The 15,537-nt window shown below is 38.3% G+C and overlaps 1 protein-coding gene across 1 annotated transcript in view; it reads right to left on the bottom strand.

Moving 5' to 3' along the window:
* LOC127576144 (relaxin receptor 2-like) overlaps nucleotides 1-15,537 on the bottom strand; it is a 68,865-nt gene that overhangs the window by 19,193 nt on the left and 34,135 nt on the right. The window contains exons 7-14 of the mRNA XM_052026531.1: nucleotides 13,079-13,150; nucleotides 8,023-8,094; nucleotides 5,070-5,144; nucleotides 4,838-4,909; nucleotides 3,577-3,648; nucleotides 1,968-2,039; nucleotides 1,808-1,879; nucleotides 1,376-1,447 (exon numbers count right to left, since the gene is read on the bottom strand). Coding sequence (XP_051882491.1) covers nucleotides 1,376-1,447; nucleotides 1,808-1,879; nucleotides 1,968-2,039; nucleotides 3,577-3,648; nucleotides 4,838-4,909; nucleotides 5,070-5,144; nucleotides 8,023-8,094; nucleotides 13,079-13,150 — 579 coding nt within the window. The remainder of the gene's footprint in view (nucleotides 1-1,375; nucleotides 1,448-1,807; nucleotides 1,880-1,967; nucleotides 2,040-3,576; nucleotides 3,649-4,837; nucleotides 4,910-5,069; nucleotides 5,145-8,022; nucleotides 8,095-13,078; nucleotides 13,151-15,537) is intronic.

The raw sequence follows: 15,537 nt of genomic DNA on the forward strand, positions 1-15,537 counted from the left end.
GTCTTGCTGCTCAACCTTCAAAAGTTGGTCTTTGAGATCATCTGGACAAATTGTCTTTTTCATTCAAAGGACCCTAGAGTTGCAGTACCAATGTGGATGAGCAAAGGCATGACCTAACACATGCCCATACAATCACAAGCACAGCTTTGTGTATTGATTACTGGGTTGCTGGGGTTGGGGTGGGGGTATGGGGGTGAGTGGTGGCACGTGCCCTTGTTTGCCTTGCCCTCTGCTTTACTGTCTGGCAAGGATTCAATAAATAAAGAGTACCATTGAAATTAGCATCGTAAAGCAGCCAATGAAGGCTGAGGAAGAATGCACTGAGGGAATAAATTGTCATAGGCTAAATCACTCTTGCGAGGGATTTCCTTGGAGATTTCCCAATTTGTCTCTGTCATTTTGAAGTAAGCCAAGTAGAAAGTATTGATGGACACAAGAACAATTTCATCCAATTAGCCCATAATGTTGTGACAAACCAATTACATTAGTAATAAAATGCTCAGCTGAACTAATCCCTTCTGCCTACACAATGTCCATATCCTACCATTTCCCTCACATTCATGTGCCAATCTAAGAGCCTCTTGAACACCCCTATTGTATTTGCCTCCACCACCACCGCAGGCAGCGCATTCCAGGCAGCCATCACTCTCTGTGTAAAAAACTTGGCCCGCGCACCTCCTTTGAAATCCCATCACCTTAAATGCCTGCCCTCTGGTATTAGATATTTCAACCCTGGGGAAAAGATACTGACTGTCTACTCTATCTATGCCTCTTATGATCTTATAAACATCTATTAGATCTCCCCTAAGTCTCTGCTGCTCCAGAGAGAACAACTCAAGTTTGTCCAACCTATCCTCATAGCACATGCCCTCCAATCCAGGCAGCATCTTGGTAAACCTCTTCTGCACCCTTTCCAAAGCCTTGACATCCTTCCTATAATGGGGCGACCAGAACTGAATGCAATACTCCAGATGCGACCTAAACTAAAGTTTTATAAAACTGCAGCATAACTTACTGACTCTTGAACTCAATACCTCGACTAATGAAGGCAAGCATGCCATATGCCTTCGGTACCGCCATATCTACCTATGTAGCCACCTTCAGGGGGCTATGAACTTGGACCCTAAGATCCCTCTGCTCATCAACACTGTTAAGGGTCTGTCTCTTTACATTTGATCTCCCAAGGTGCAGCACTTCACATTTGGCCGGGTTGAACTCCATCTGCCATTTCTCTGCCTATATCTGCAACTGATCTTTATCCCGCTGTATCCTTTGCCAGTCTTCTATGCTATCACAACACCACCAATCTTTGTATCATTTGCAAACTTACTAACCCACGCATGCACATTTTCATCCAGGTCATTTATATACTTACATATGTTCCAAATTTGTCATGGGTTTGAACATTCTGCTTTCTATGTTTGTAATTTCTATTCCTTCAATACCACTGTTAAAAGAAAATAAAGAAAAATCTCTCAAAATACATCCTTGAGCAAAATACAAACACAGTTATACGAGTTTTTGGTAAGGTGAATTACCTTATTAAATAAAACTTAAACAATGAGATACCAAACATTTTTTTGAAGTCTCATGAAATATATGCCTAGTATTCATGCTTTTAAAACAATGTAAAACAATGCAGTTGCTCACTTTTTTGATCTCACATATTTTATGTATGTGATGAATGCAAGTCAAATTATATAAAACTAAGTAACTGATTAGATTAAAACTGTATCTTAGAGATGCACAACATTTTATTTTACAAAAACAATAGGTAATATTACTATAAATTTTCTCATTAACTTACAGAGATTGAAGGTGTTTGAGATTATCAAACTGTTCAAGATGAACAAAATTGATTGGATTGTCAGATATATTCCTAAAAGAAATTAGTATGATAATTTTATGATAGAATTTAAGTGAATAATAATGCACCAATCACAAAAATATTAATTGGTTTTACTTACAATTTTTTCAGTAATTTAGTATTTTTGAATAGATGTTTGGGGAGTTCCTGAATCTTGTTTGATGACAATTCCCTGATAAAAATACAAAATAAATGATCAGAAATTTGTAGGTTAGGTTACTTATTCAACAAAGCACGACAAGCTCACAGTAAAATAAAAGTTAAAAATACATTTGCACATAGAAACAAAATATTAACATTGACATTGTTGAAAGTTGTTTTCAAGGAACAAGGTTGAGTTGACTTAATGAAAGGATACAAGATTTTAACTAGATAATATGGATAGTGGAAAGCTGTTCCCATCAGCATGTAGCTCAAGAATCAGGTGTATAGATTAAAAATTGTGGCCAAAAGATACAAAGTGGATGAGTACCACATGTGTAGTACATGGTACTCACAGTAGCACCACTAAAACCTCCAGTTACAAAGGTGACAACCAATTGTCAGATATTTCTCCTGTAGATATTAAGAGCTAATGAACCAGACTGGATTTCAATTCAGATCAATTCTTGAACAATAAATTCTAGTGCTTAAAAGGTGTATTAAAGTGTTGCTACACAATAGTGCTGTGCCTTAGTGTGGTGCGTATTAGAAGTGGAATTCGGAATAGACGGGTTGTTGTTCATAGATAAGATTAGAGATCAAAGGGCATCAGCAGATTTTTTGTGGAGGAGAGGAAGGTGTTGGTGTTGATATTAAGGAGGAGTTGGAGCGAACTGTAAGCAAACTACATAAGGGAGTACTTACATAGAAGAAAGTGGATGCCTTGGACTCCTTGATAACTGACCTGGTATGGTTGTTTCCCCTTTTAATTAGTGCTAAAGTAAGCCTCCAATGCGACTGACCTCTGCCATTCACTGGCCTTGTATACATGCAAAGATTTATAGGCTTACACCATTCGATGACATTTCTCAGGCCCTGTTAACTCCATGCACAGAGGACATAAACAAATTTCCAGGTGTGTATCGCCTATGTGTTGTATTCAGGGTTTTAATAAAGACCAACAGAGCAGCACACAAAAATGTTGCATTATTTAATTTCAAATCCCTTATATATTTCTGGTGAACTTGATAGAATTGTGATTTTTTTAACATTGGCACAACTGTGATACTTGGGTCTTGACTGCAACAGTAATAGAAGAAGTTATTCTAGCAATATTTTCCTAGTAATGTTTCTGTGCCATCTTTCTAATTGGCTGCTTACACCTTCCTGATTATTCTATTTTATCTGAGACTTAATTAATAACGACAAGTAGTTTTTTTAAATCAATTTGATAAATATAAATCATTACATTTACTAATCAGGACACTTCAGGTGGTATATCAAAAGTGAGAAACCTTGCCATACATACATGAAAGGCTACCTCATTAAATATATTTAAGACATACTGTAGTTAGATAGATTTTTGCACAGTAGGGGAATTAAGGGTTATGGGGAAAAGGCAGATAGGTGGATCTGAGTCCATGGCCAGATCAGCCATGATTTTATTGAATGATGGAGCAGGCTTGACAGGCCCGATGGCCTACTCCTGCTCCTATTTCTTATGTTCTTATACATAATAAAATATAGATAAATTAGCATATATTGTAGTGGAAAGCACATAGACATACAGATCTATCAAACTGTGTAATGTAGCAAATGTCTTTTCGGAAATGGTAGCAATTTCATTCCGCTGAATATACCTGTTGAAGAAAAAAATATATTACATAATGTTGGTATGTGTGTCATTAAATGGCAGAGTTTCCTACAGATCTGAAATACAGATCTTCAAACATTTTTTTTCATTCATTCAAGTTGTTTGTGCCCTAACATTGTCCAATCCCTTTGCCCACCTTAGGAACCAATCCTCACCCAAGTTTGGAATTCCTTTCTTTGTTTTATCTCTGTCTCTTCACTTGTCAGCGAGAGGAAATGCTGGAGGTCAGAATGAGCATGAGTAAGGTGGTGAGGAGCCAACATCAGAAAGTAAGCCATTTCCCCTCAACCTCATTGATGTATTTATTCTAAAATGTCCATTTATGTAAGGAATGATTGGAAAAATCTCATTATATCAACCCAGTGGAGCTATTACAAAGGAATACTTGCATGCCAGAAACCTAAACAACAAACTAGAGAGAGCTTTGTCATTACTTAATCAAAAAATCAAAGTAAAGTGGTCTAGCCATACAACTGAGCATGGTAGTGGATAATAAAGCAACTAACAGAAGCTGAAGTCCTGATCAATATTGCCGTCTTGAACTGTGGTGCAGCTTGCCGAGGGAGGGCAAGAGACATTAATTCAACTTGCCATTTTCCCTAGATCCTCACCACCAATGCAAAAGCCAAGGTAAATCACAAAAGAAAAATAAAAAGGAAAGCAAGTAAGTTTCTGCTTAAGGAGACCCAGACTCTTGACATGACTTCAAGTGTTGTCTCACCCATAACCTGTAGCAAGACTCCCCTAGTTTTATATTCTATCTCCTGACAACGATGATCTACATTTCATTTGCTCTCCCAATTACTTGCTGTACTTGCATAAACTTCTTGTACTGTCAGCCAGATCCCACAGCAGAGCAGCATTCAGTATTCTCTCTCTATTAAATAACATGCTGTTTTTCTGTTCTTTCCACCATAGTGTACAATTTCACATTTCAGCTAATTTTTGGAAGATGACGACCAGTGCATCCACAATCTGCACAGCAGCATCATCAAAACCATGCAGTCATGGGGAGAATGTGAAAATGGTTGCCGGGATATTCTAGGTAAGAGAACTCTCAGAATCTCCTCATCTGTGTGAGAGCAGTAACAGAATACAATATGGATGAATAATGGGATTTACCTTTTTTAATGCCTTCATATTACAAATAGATTTGATTACATAAATATACTTACAGCACAGCCAGTTTATCACATTTCAGGAAAGTTGAATCATCCAATGACTTGATACGATTTCTGTCAAGATCCCTAAAAGTACAATTGGGTATCAAAATTAACTTGAACACAAATTAATTGGACCATAATGAATAGTTTTAAAATTGATAGTGAATAATAACATCCAAAGTTAAATACAAAAGAAAAAAGTTTCACTAATTTTATCAACAATGAGAAAATAGTTTTCACTCACATCAGGCACAATTTTGGGACTTCAGCGCATATTGTTCTCTTTGGTAGGTTTTCCAATAAATTGTTTACCATAGATCTACAAAGAAAAGGTTAAATATTTGCAGTAGGATGAACTATCAAATTAAACATTTGCCCACGGGTCACTTATTTTCAGATTAAATATCCCCCATTCTTAGTTCTTCGTGACATACCCTAGACCTGGGATTGTAAATGCAGATCTGACCTGTCTTTGTTTTGGGAGCTGAATAGGTGATGCACATGCAACATTATTAATACTAGCTCCGCAATCTTCAGTTTCCCAGTTACAAATACATGGGATTTATGCTTATTTGTTTTATACAGAAGGTCATGTGACAGAGGAACACATTGCTGATTTAGTGAATGAAACAGAGACCTCGTCAACGTTAATTGCGCTTTATTGCTTGTGCTTGCATGGGAAAATACTATATGGCAAGGACTAGTAGGTGGGGACGGACCCCTTCAGTATTTTGAAGGGATTGCTCCCTTCTTCCGCTCCTCTCCCCGGTCCACTCTTCCGACCCCATTTAGTGTGAAAGGTCATGGCTGTCACGTGACACCATTGAGCACTGGTCGAAAGCGACACCGCTGTCAATCAAGGTCTGGCTCCACCCACCCATTAGTGCACACACTTGACCATTGGTCTCTGTACACACCTTTTGTACCTGGCCATGACCTATTGGACCTTTTGAATTACCTGGGCGGGCTCCACACAGCTCTCCAGCACTATAAAGAATGCCACATGCACGTGGTTCTCTCTCTTTTGATTGCTGCAGGAATTGAAACCACGCCGAAGGGACCATTGTTAAGAGTGTGCACTTCCACAGGGGTTTAGGAGCGTCCTGAGTAGATTCCAGGTAGTGTAGAGCTGATGCTTGCACAGAGTCTGCATCGTATTGTTTTTTCCCTGATCATTTGTAACCAGTTCGCTGTGTGTGTGTGTGTGTGTGCGCGCGCGCGCGCGCACCTCACCATTGCGATTTCCCCCACATTTTGCGATCACCCGTGTGAGTGTGCATCTGTTCCCATTCATTCTGTTCCCGCGTTTTTGTCTTTGTCTTTGTGATTAAATCATTTTTAAAATTCCAAAGACTGTCCAGAGTCCTCTACCTTTGAGACCTCAAAGAACCTTTTCTCACAACACCCCATAGGGAGGGCAATGCCTGTTTTTTCACCTCTTCCCTTTCAAGCATCCAAGGATCCATGCATCTTTCCAGGTAAGGCAGTGATTACCTTGCACTTCTTCCAATCTAGTGCACTGCATTTGGTGTTCACAATGTGGTTTTCTCTACATTATAGAAACCAAACACAGATTGGTTGATTGTGAAGTGCCTGTCCTTAGTCTGTGACTGAGTGACTGAGCTTCTGATTGCCTGCCACTTTAATTCATCATCCCATGCCCACTCCCACCTCTCGGTCCATGTCCTCCTGCACTACACTGGAGGATAGGGCAAATGATGGGAATGGGAATTGGTCTGATAATGGGTGTGTACATGAATCAGGTAGATGAGTTTGGGGTGAGGAGAAATCAGGCAGGTGACTAGGTGTGATTGTGCTAAGGACACGGTCAGTGAGGGGTGGGGTGATAAGTAACAATAGTAAGCTGAAGGAGGATACTTGTAACAAAGTAAGCTTGGAAGATGGATACTCTGATAGTGACTCATGTAGGCTAGAAGCCTTCAACTAATGCTGAAGGAGGTTTCAACCCTCTGGTTAAGACCAAGTTCAATGTTCATGCAAGGCTTTCATGTGCAATATATTGAGTGAGTATGTGACTTTAAATCTACATGTAACATCTGGTATGACTTTTGATATTCTGTTGTACCAATCACTACTGCTGGTTGAGCATTGTCCACCTTTAATAAAGGATTTTTGTTGAGTAGCTCTATCTTTATTGCTTGTCTTAATAAACAGCAATACAAGAGGGAATATGAATGAACATGAATATATTAGTGTTGAATTTGGGATGGTGCTGCTTGAGTAGGTAGTAAGGCAGTAATCAATTAGTGGTTACACTGGTCTATGATCATTTTGGGGCTACTACGGATGTTGGAAAATATATTAGGATTGTATTAGGATTTTGTGTGGTCAAGATGATAATTATGAGATGTGCAATTAGTTATATATAAAGACTATTGGAGAGGTAGTTCATCAGGATTATCTATATCAGGAGTAATCAATTATAGAAATGATAAGTTTGGTGTTAGATTTTAGTGATGCGTTTGTTGTTGAGAAGACCAGAACATTAGTGGACTCCTATTTACTTACATTTAAATTATTCTATCACTTGACATACATTTCTTAATATTTGTAGATCATTATTGCTGGTATGGATTTGTTAGCTTTTCTTAAAAGAAAAGCAGTATAATATATATATTGAATATATATGTACCTTTAAGAAATATGTGTACATTGTGGGATGACGTCTGAATTACAGTGCTGTTGTACTAGCCACTACTAATCATTGAATGTTGTCTGCTTTCAATAAAGAATTCTCAAGCAGTAGCTCCTACCTTATTATTTACTTCACTAATCAACAATACAAAAGAGCCTACAGATACTAATAACATGAATGTAGATTTTTTGGGCAAATGATGCCAAACAAGTTTTATCTGCAACTTCACCAGGCAACAATTTGTCACGTGGTCTTTTGTTCCAACTTCAAATATCTCATAAGTGGCAGTGAATTAAAACACTTTCTTTCTTCAATATTTTATACAATCTGAAATGCATATTAAATGCAACACCAAAATGTCAAAATATATCAGCCTTATTCCAAAAAACTGATATTAGCACATTGGTTACAATCATCTTAATACCTCTTTAGAAAAGTGAATGCCAAAAGCTCTAAGCACAAACTTCAATAAAACCACATTCTTCATAGAGAAAACTATTAAAACTTTTACTAACTGGAAGGAGTGGAAAAATGTACTTACAAAATACATAAAGATTTCAGTCCAATAAATATCCGTGGTGAGATTTTTGATATAAGGTTGTCATCAAGAATTCTAAGAAAAAAAGAATTGCACTATTTCAAACAAGGAAGATGAGATATACAGATTTGGGTTTCATTCAGCTGCACGTTACATAGAATGTGCAGGACAAAAAACAGTCACGTAGCTTAACTGTTTCAGGCGGATGCTTATGCTCCATGTGAGCCTCCTTCACCTCTACCTAAGGAAAGAGGATAACAAAGAGCTAAAAGAGATCAAAACCATAGCCTGTGTATGAATACTTAATGAATACTTTGTATTTGTCTTCACAGAAGAGGGGAATGATATTGACATTAACATTAAAGAGGAATAATATGAAGTATGCATAAGGAAAATTAAGATATCAAGAAACATAGGATCTTTAAAAGTGGCAATATCATCAAGTCTGGACAAAATGCAATCTAGGTTCTTACAAGAAGCAAAGGAGAAAATAGTGCAGGTTCTGACTATCAATTTTCAATCCCCCTTGCCTCTAGGCATGATGGTAGTGGATTGGAGGCCAATGTGGAACTGTTACTTACAAAAGCAGGAAGTGACAGACTGGACAACTGCAAACTTGTGCCTAACATTCGTGGTGGGTAAATTAGTGGTGGGAAAATTTCTGAGGACAGCATAATCAACATTGGGGTGCAGATTAATGAAGGTATAGTCAGCATGGATGCATTAAAATATGATGTGTCTGAGTCACCTGATTAGTACATTGGAAACTGTCCACATGGATTTAAGTGAGTGCTTGACAAAGTCTCACGTGGCTATTTGATTAATAAAGTCGCATGTGATCCAAGAAAAAGCGGCAAGATTACTTCATGTGCTTATCCAGATAACCTTTAAAATTGATAAAAATAATGATCAATGGGAATTTTCATGATCCAAGGGCTCTGTGCAGTTGACTCAGTACTGGGTCCCTTGTTATCTTGTGACATTAATAACTTAGACTTCAATCCAGGTGTCATGATTAAAATGTTTGCTGATGATACCAAAATTGGTAATTGATAATGAGGAAGAAAATTCTAGGCCACAGGAAAATATCTAAGGATTGGTCAAAAGAGTTGAAAACTGGCATGTATAATGTAATCTAGAGAAGTGTGAGGTAATGCATTTGTGGAGGTGAAACAAAGATGAGGGAATGAACAATGAATGGTAGGATACAAAGAATTGTGGAGTAAGAGAGGGACCTTGGGTTGCATGTCCACAAATCTCTGAAGGTATTGGAATTGGTCAATAAGGTGATGGTAAAGGCAAAGCATGTAAAAGCATGGGGTGGAGCAGAGTTGGAGAATTATTGTTATTTAGAGAGACTAACTAGGCTGGGTTTTCTTTTCTTTGAAATAAGACTGAGGAGAGATTTCACTGAGATGTATACCTTTATGAGAGGCTTTGACAAGTGGAATAAGAATGTCATGTTTTCCATCAAGCAAAGTCAATGACAAGCAGCAAACACTTTAAATTAATTTGGTGGAAGGATTAGAGGAGAGATTGGATTAATTTTTCATCCAAAGAGTAATGTGTGTCTGGAACTCACTGTCTGAAATGGAGATGGAAGCAGACACACTCATCATACTTAAAGTGCCTAAATTAGCACTTGAAGACTACAACTTACGATGTTATGAATCAAGAGCTGGAAAATGTGAGAAATCCAAATAGTTCAATTTTCGACCAGTCTGGACACAATGGGCTGATTGGCCTCCTCCTAGATTGCAAATTTCTTTGATTTCAAGAATCCTCTCAATGTAACCCCCTATCCATTTTTTCCCTTGTTTATCTAGCTTCCACTTAAATGGTTTGATGTTATTTACTCAGGTATTCCCTATGGTATTGAATTCTACTTTTAAACCATTCTGTGGGTAAAGAAGTTTCTCCTGATTCTCCCATGGTGGTTATTAGTGACTACCTTCTATTTCTGGCATTCTCTATTGGCACTGCCTTCCATTACTGTGACTAATATCATGTATCGTAGGGTATATAAAGTATTACAGAGTTGGTCAGAGGTGGCACAATATGCCATGTGGAAGAAGTTCCTGCTCAAGGACGTTGGGTGCAACCTACCACGGAAAACTAGAGCAAGGGGGTTGTTTGCCTATAGGGAGGTTTCACCTGTTGTATATTCATCAATTTGAAACAATTAAAGCAGCAGTGAATGTACTTGTGATTTACTGTTGTGGTTCATTGTGGAAAAGTTCTGCATTTTTGATATGTTAAATGTGTCCTGCAAATAATGTTAATGCCAATCTGTTGTCACAAAATAATTTTGAAATTGGCAACTCTTTGCTTTAAGGAATGGCTATTGTGGTTTGCTCCCACTTAAGAACATTAAAACCTGACCTCACGTTCATCGCTACTTGCTCGACTCACAGCAGTAGTATTTACATGAAGTTAGTCAGCACTTTTAAGAGATATTTCCATGGCAATCCCAGGCTGCCTTTGAGATGATGGAAAGTAGTAGGAATGGTGGAAAGTTAGGGTTGATGGGGGAAGAGAAAATTGAAGCAGGGGAGTTGTAAAAGCACATGGGTGTCAGATCGCTGACTCTGAAGTCACCCTGGTGGTCATGCATAGTTTTGACATTCCATAGTTACAGGCAGCATTTTGTCCACTGAGTAAAAGGTCTATGTTCACAGACCCTTCGATCATTACAGAGGCATTCTGACACTATGGTAAAAATTGCAAGGAATGCTATTTTACACATAAATATGATGGCATGGGAGGTCACTTTAAATCTTGCAGAGTTCACTACATTTAGCATGATGCACTCACTTTATTGAGAGTTATTTACAAAGATCATAAGCCATGATCTTTTGGTTCAATTTCTGTCATTGAATAATTAAAATGATCTGTGCATGTTGATGATGTCATCACATCAGAAAAACAGGAAAATTAAACATGTATTAACGTGAATCACAGACAGAGAAAAACAAAGATGACATCTGAGGTGAATGACCTTTCATCAGAACTTTCCTCTTGAAATGTTAACTCTGTTTCACTGTCAGTATATGCCATCTGACCTGCTGAGTACTTCTAGCATTTTCTGTTTCTATGTCAAATTTCCAGCATCTGTAGTTTATCACTTTTTGATTATGGTGAATATCTACAATAAATGCTCTGTCCAGTTTACCAGTGGCAGGGAATGGGCACAAACCCTTTCAAAACAGTTAAACACTTTTAATGCATGATTTGCACATAAAAAAAACAAGTGCAAATGAATTCAACCTCCAACCATAGGTTGGCTCTTGTGCTTTCAGATCTGATGGATGCACGAGCCCAGATGCAGACCTCTTCAATCTGAGATTGGGTCTCTGACTGCATGTTGGGGGCAAGGATCCTAAAAAGACAAAACACTCTTTTGCATGCCTAGAACCCTGCAGGTACTCCAGTTGATAAGGGTAAGTGACAGGCCATTGTGTCATCTTTCAGTGGGAGCCCCTGAACTTGTAAACTCCAATCCCATTGTAAGACCAGGTTTTTATTGTTCCCTGACAGGCCCATGGCTTCCACTTCTTCTAGCCTAGGAATCCTCTACTCTAGCAAGGTTAGAAATAGCCATAGTTCTCATTGCTGACTCTTAGCAAACAGCTCTAGGAAGATTCTTATTTTCCTCTATAAGGATTACTATCTGTTGCAACAAACAATCTGTTGGAGGAACTCAGCTGGTCGAGCAGCATCTGTGGGAGCAAAGGAACTGTCGATGTTTCGGGTCAAAACCCTGTATCAGGAGTGTAACCATCTTTTGCTATATGTTGTTTCAGCTTCCCGACCTCTATCCCAATCATTCTTCTTGCCCTCTCACTTCTACCATTATTGATTAATAGTTTGAGTAATTTTACAAAATTATATTCCAAGCAGGAAACTTCACCCAGTAGGAGTGATCATTAGGAATATGTTTCCATATGCCTTATTATTTTCTATTTATTTGGACAGAAAATCATATCCAAATTGCCATTATATAATCTTAGAAAAGCGGTCCAGTACCAGGATTATGATTTGGTGAGCTTTGCTCTACACATTCCAAGATATCTTTTCAGGTTCTGTTAAATATAAATGTTTATAATTTGTAGAGCATTTATTAAACCTGTGACCTCTATATTCTAGAAAGACAAATGTACCATATGCATAGGAGAATCAACAACCACAATGCAGGGTGCAAATGTCAAATAGGTGACCCACTCACCTTCTCAGGGGCAATGAAGGATGGGTAATAAATGTTGGCTTTGCCCTCAATGCTCACATAAATAATGAACAAAATATAAATAAAGCTATTAGAAATAAAGAAACACAATTGTTCTGAGAACAAAGTGCATATAAGAATGCTAAGTAATGTAAATAATTCATAATTTATCATAAGCCTTGTTTTACAATAGGATGTATAGCTAAAGATTGAAGACTTCTGCACCTGGGCTCATGCATGCATCAGATTTGAAGGTACAAGGGGCAGCAAGGGAAGGGTTTCCATCAAAGACGACTCTGGGACTATTTCAAAGGTTTTTGGACTCTTAATACCAATCTTATTGAAAGGTGATGTACCTCCTTTCCAATGCTCTCATTAATTTGCATTATGACAAAATTTAATTGTCTCTGGTACTTCAACTCATGACTTAAGGAAGTACAAAAGCATGTGTTAATATACTACAGATAAATGGAACTTAACTAATTTCCTGGACACACACATCTTGACTAGGAAAGGTTTAGAGAGTTATGGGCCAAACACAGACACATGGGACAAGCTTAAGGTCAACACTTTGGTCGGCATGGACAAGTTGGGCCAAAGGGCCTGTATCCATGCTGTACGGCTCTATGACTGTATCTTAAAAATCAAAATATCATTGTGGCCAAAGGATTACATTTAGAAAGAAATGTTGATCTTAACATGCAATTAGTTATTACACAAATTAAATTAAAAGGCATCTCAAATGTTTTTTAAAATAGATTACAAATATCAAGCATTGGAGATTAAAATTGATGTGACTGGACTGCAGTGATAGAGAAATAGATGCTTGATACATACAAAACTTCCAGATTATGAAGGTCTTGAAATAGTCTTGGCTTCAATGAAGTGATATGATTGTGATTGATGTACCTGTAAAAATGTACAATTAATTTGCTTTCTGGATAAAACCATTGCAACTATTTACACTAGTCCTGTAAACATACAAAAATCAGAGAAAGTATTGAGTGAATAAATAAGTATAAAACAGTCAACAAATCAGCCTAAAAACATAATTGGATTTTATTGGATTACATTGTCAGCTTGGCAATAATAATATGCATTTATGTGCAGCTGACATTGCCTACATGGACTTTAACAAGGCCTGTGACAAGGTCCCGCATGAGTCTGGTCTGGAAGGTTAGATCACATGTAGTCCAGGATGAGCTAGCCACCTGGATTAAAAAAATTGCCTTAGTGGAAGGAGGGTGGTAGTGGAGGGTTGTTATTCAGATTGGAGGCCTATGACTAGTGGTGTGCCACAGGGATCAGTGCTAGGTCCACTGTTGTTTGTCATCTATATTAACAACTTGGATGACAATATTGTTACTGTGATTAGTAAGTTTGCAGATGACACCAAAATTGGTGGTGTAGTGGACAGTGAAGAAGGTTATCTAAGATTACAACAGAATCTAGATCAACAGGGAAGTGGGCCAAGGAATGGCAGATGGAATTTTTACTCAGACAAGTGCAAAGTTTTACATTTTGGTCAGTAAATGGTAGGGGGCTGGAGAGTGTTGGAAAACAGAGGGAGCTGGGCATATAGACACATGGCTCCCTGAAAGTGGCAACACAGGTAGACAGGGATGTGAAGAAGGAACTTGGCATGCTTGCCTTCATCTGTCAGGGCATTGAGTACAGGAGTTGGGTCATCATGTTACAACTGTACAAATCGTTGATGAGACCACATTTGGAATATTGTGTTCAGTTCTGGTTGCCCAATTATAGGAAAGATGTTATTAAGCTGGAAATTGCACAGAACAAATTTACGATGATGCTACCAGGACTGGAGGGCTTGAGTTATAAGGAGAGGCTGGGTAGGCTGGGACTCTTTTCCCTGGAGTGTAGGAGGTTGAAAGGGGACCTTACTGAGGTATATAAAATCATGAGGGGCCAAGATAAGGTGGATGGTCACAACCTTTTTCCCAGGAAAGGGGAGTCTAAAAATAGAGTGCATTGATTTAAAATGAGAGGGGAAAGATTTAAAAGGGAGCTGAGGGGCAACATTTTCACACAGAGGGTGGTGGATATATGGAACAAGCTACCAAAGGAAGGTGTAGAAGCAGGTACAATTACAATGTTCAAAAGACATTTGGACAGATACATGGATGGAAAAGGCCTAGAGGGATATGGACCAAATGCAAGCAAATGGGACTAGATCAGATAGACATCTTATTGAAAGGTGATGCGTCTCATTTCCAATGCACTCATTAATTTGTATTGTGACCAAGTTTAATTGTGTCTGGTACTTCAATGCACAAGACGAAGCAGAAAAGCATGTGTTAGTATACTAAAGATAAACGGAACTTAACTAATTTCCTGGACACATACATCCTGAATAGGAAAGGTTTAGAGAGGTATAGGTCAAACGCAAGCAAATGGGACAAGCTTAGGTAGGCACCTTGGTTGGCACAGACAATTATACCAAAGGACCTGTTTCCATGCTGCATAACCCTGTGATTCTTAAACCCTAGCAGAGTAAAATTCTTGTTGACAAAGCTTTGGAAAGATTGATCTCCACTATTACATTTTGGTAATTGTTGAGTGAAGCAACCTGAGCTACCCTTAATAGTGCAATAGCTCCCAAGCTTTCATTCTTGTTGGCATTCATTTCACTTTTCATGCTGTATTTAACAGCAAATGGTGCCTTGGAAGTACACGATGTGATTCAAATTGTTCAAATACTAGCTTTCATCACTTCACAGCATGCAAGCTGGAAAAGGCAAAATAGTGGCTGAACATTGATAGGCAGGTGAATGCAGTTTTTCTGACTGCAATAAAAGCCTTGGTAGAGGAGACAGGGAGGATTAAAAATAGCCTGATCTGCACGGAGCACAGAAGGCCCCCAGATATAGGGTTAAAAACAAGAAACAACAGGTAGATATTGAAATCAATGTCAACTCCCAAGGACATGAATGTGGTAGGACAAGGAGTTTAATGAACTCACCGAAGTGAACAAGATTAGTGAAAGCATCTTCAAAGGGAAAATCCTCTATCTTCAGCTTAGTCAATTCACCACAACTCCCATCTCTATTAATCAGGTCTCACACTAAATATTCATATCCTAAAACTTAAGTTACAAGCTTCACACCCACACTACACAGCTTGAACATCCAGCCAAGTGTTCAATCATGTGAGCCACACCTTCCCAATACACTGAATGCAGCTTACTAACACACATTTCTACACCTTGAAGCCAAAAGTGGCACACAATAGAAATCTATAGCCAACCAAAGATGGAGGGGCACACTTGATGTGCC

Source organism: Pristis pectinata, chromosome 11 (assembly GCF_009764475.1).
Source record: "Pristis pectinata isolate sPriPec2 chromosome 11, sPriPec2.1.pri, whole genome shotgun sequence".
Taxonomy (NCBI): Eukaryota; Metazoa; Chordata; class Chondrichthyes; order Rhinopristiformes; family Pristidae; genus Pristis; species Pristis pectinata.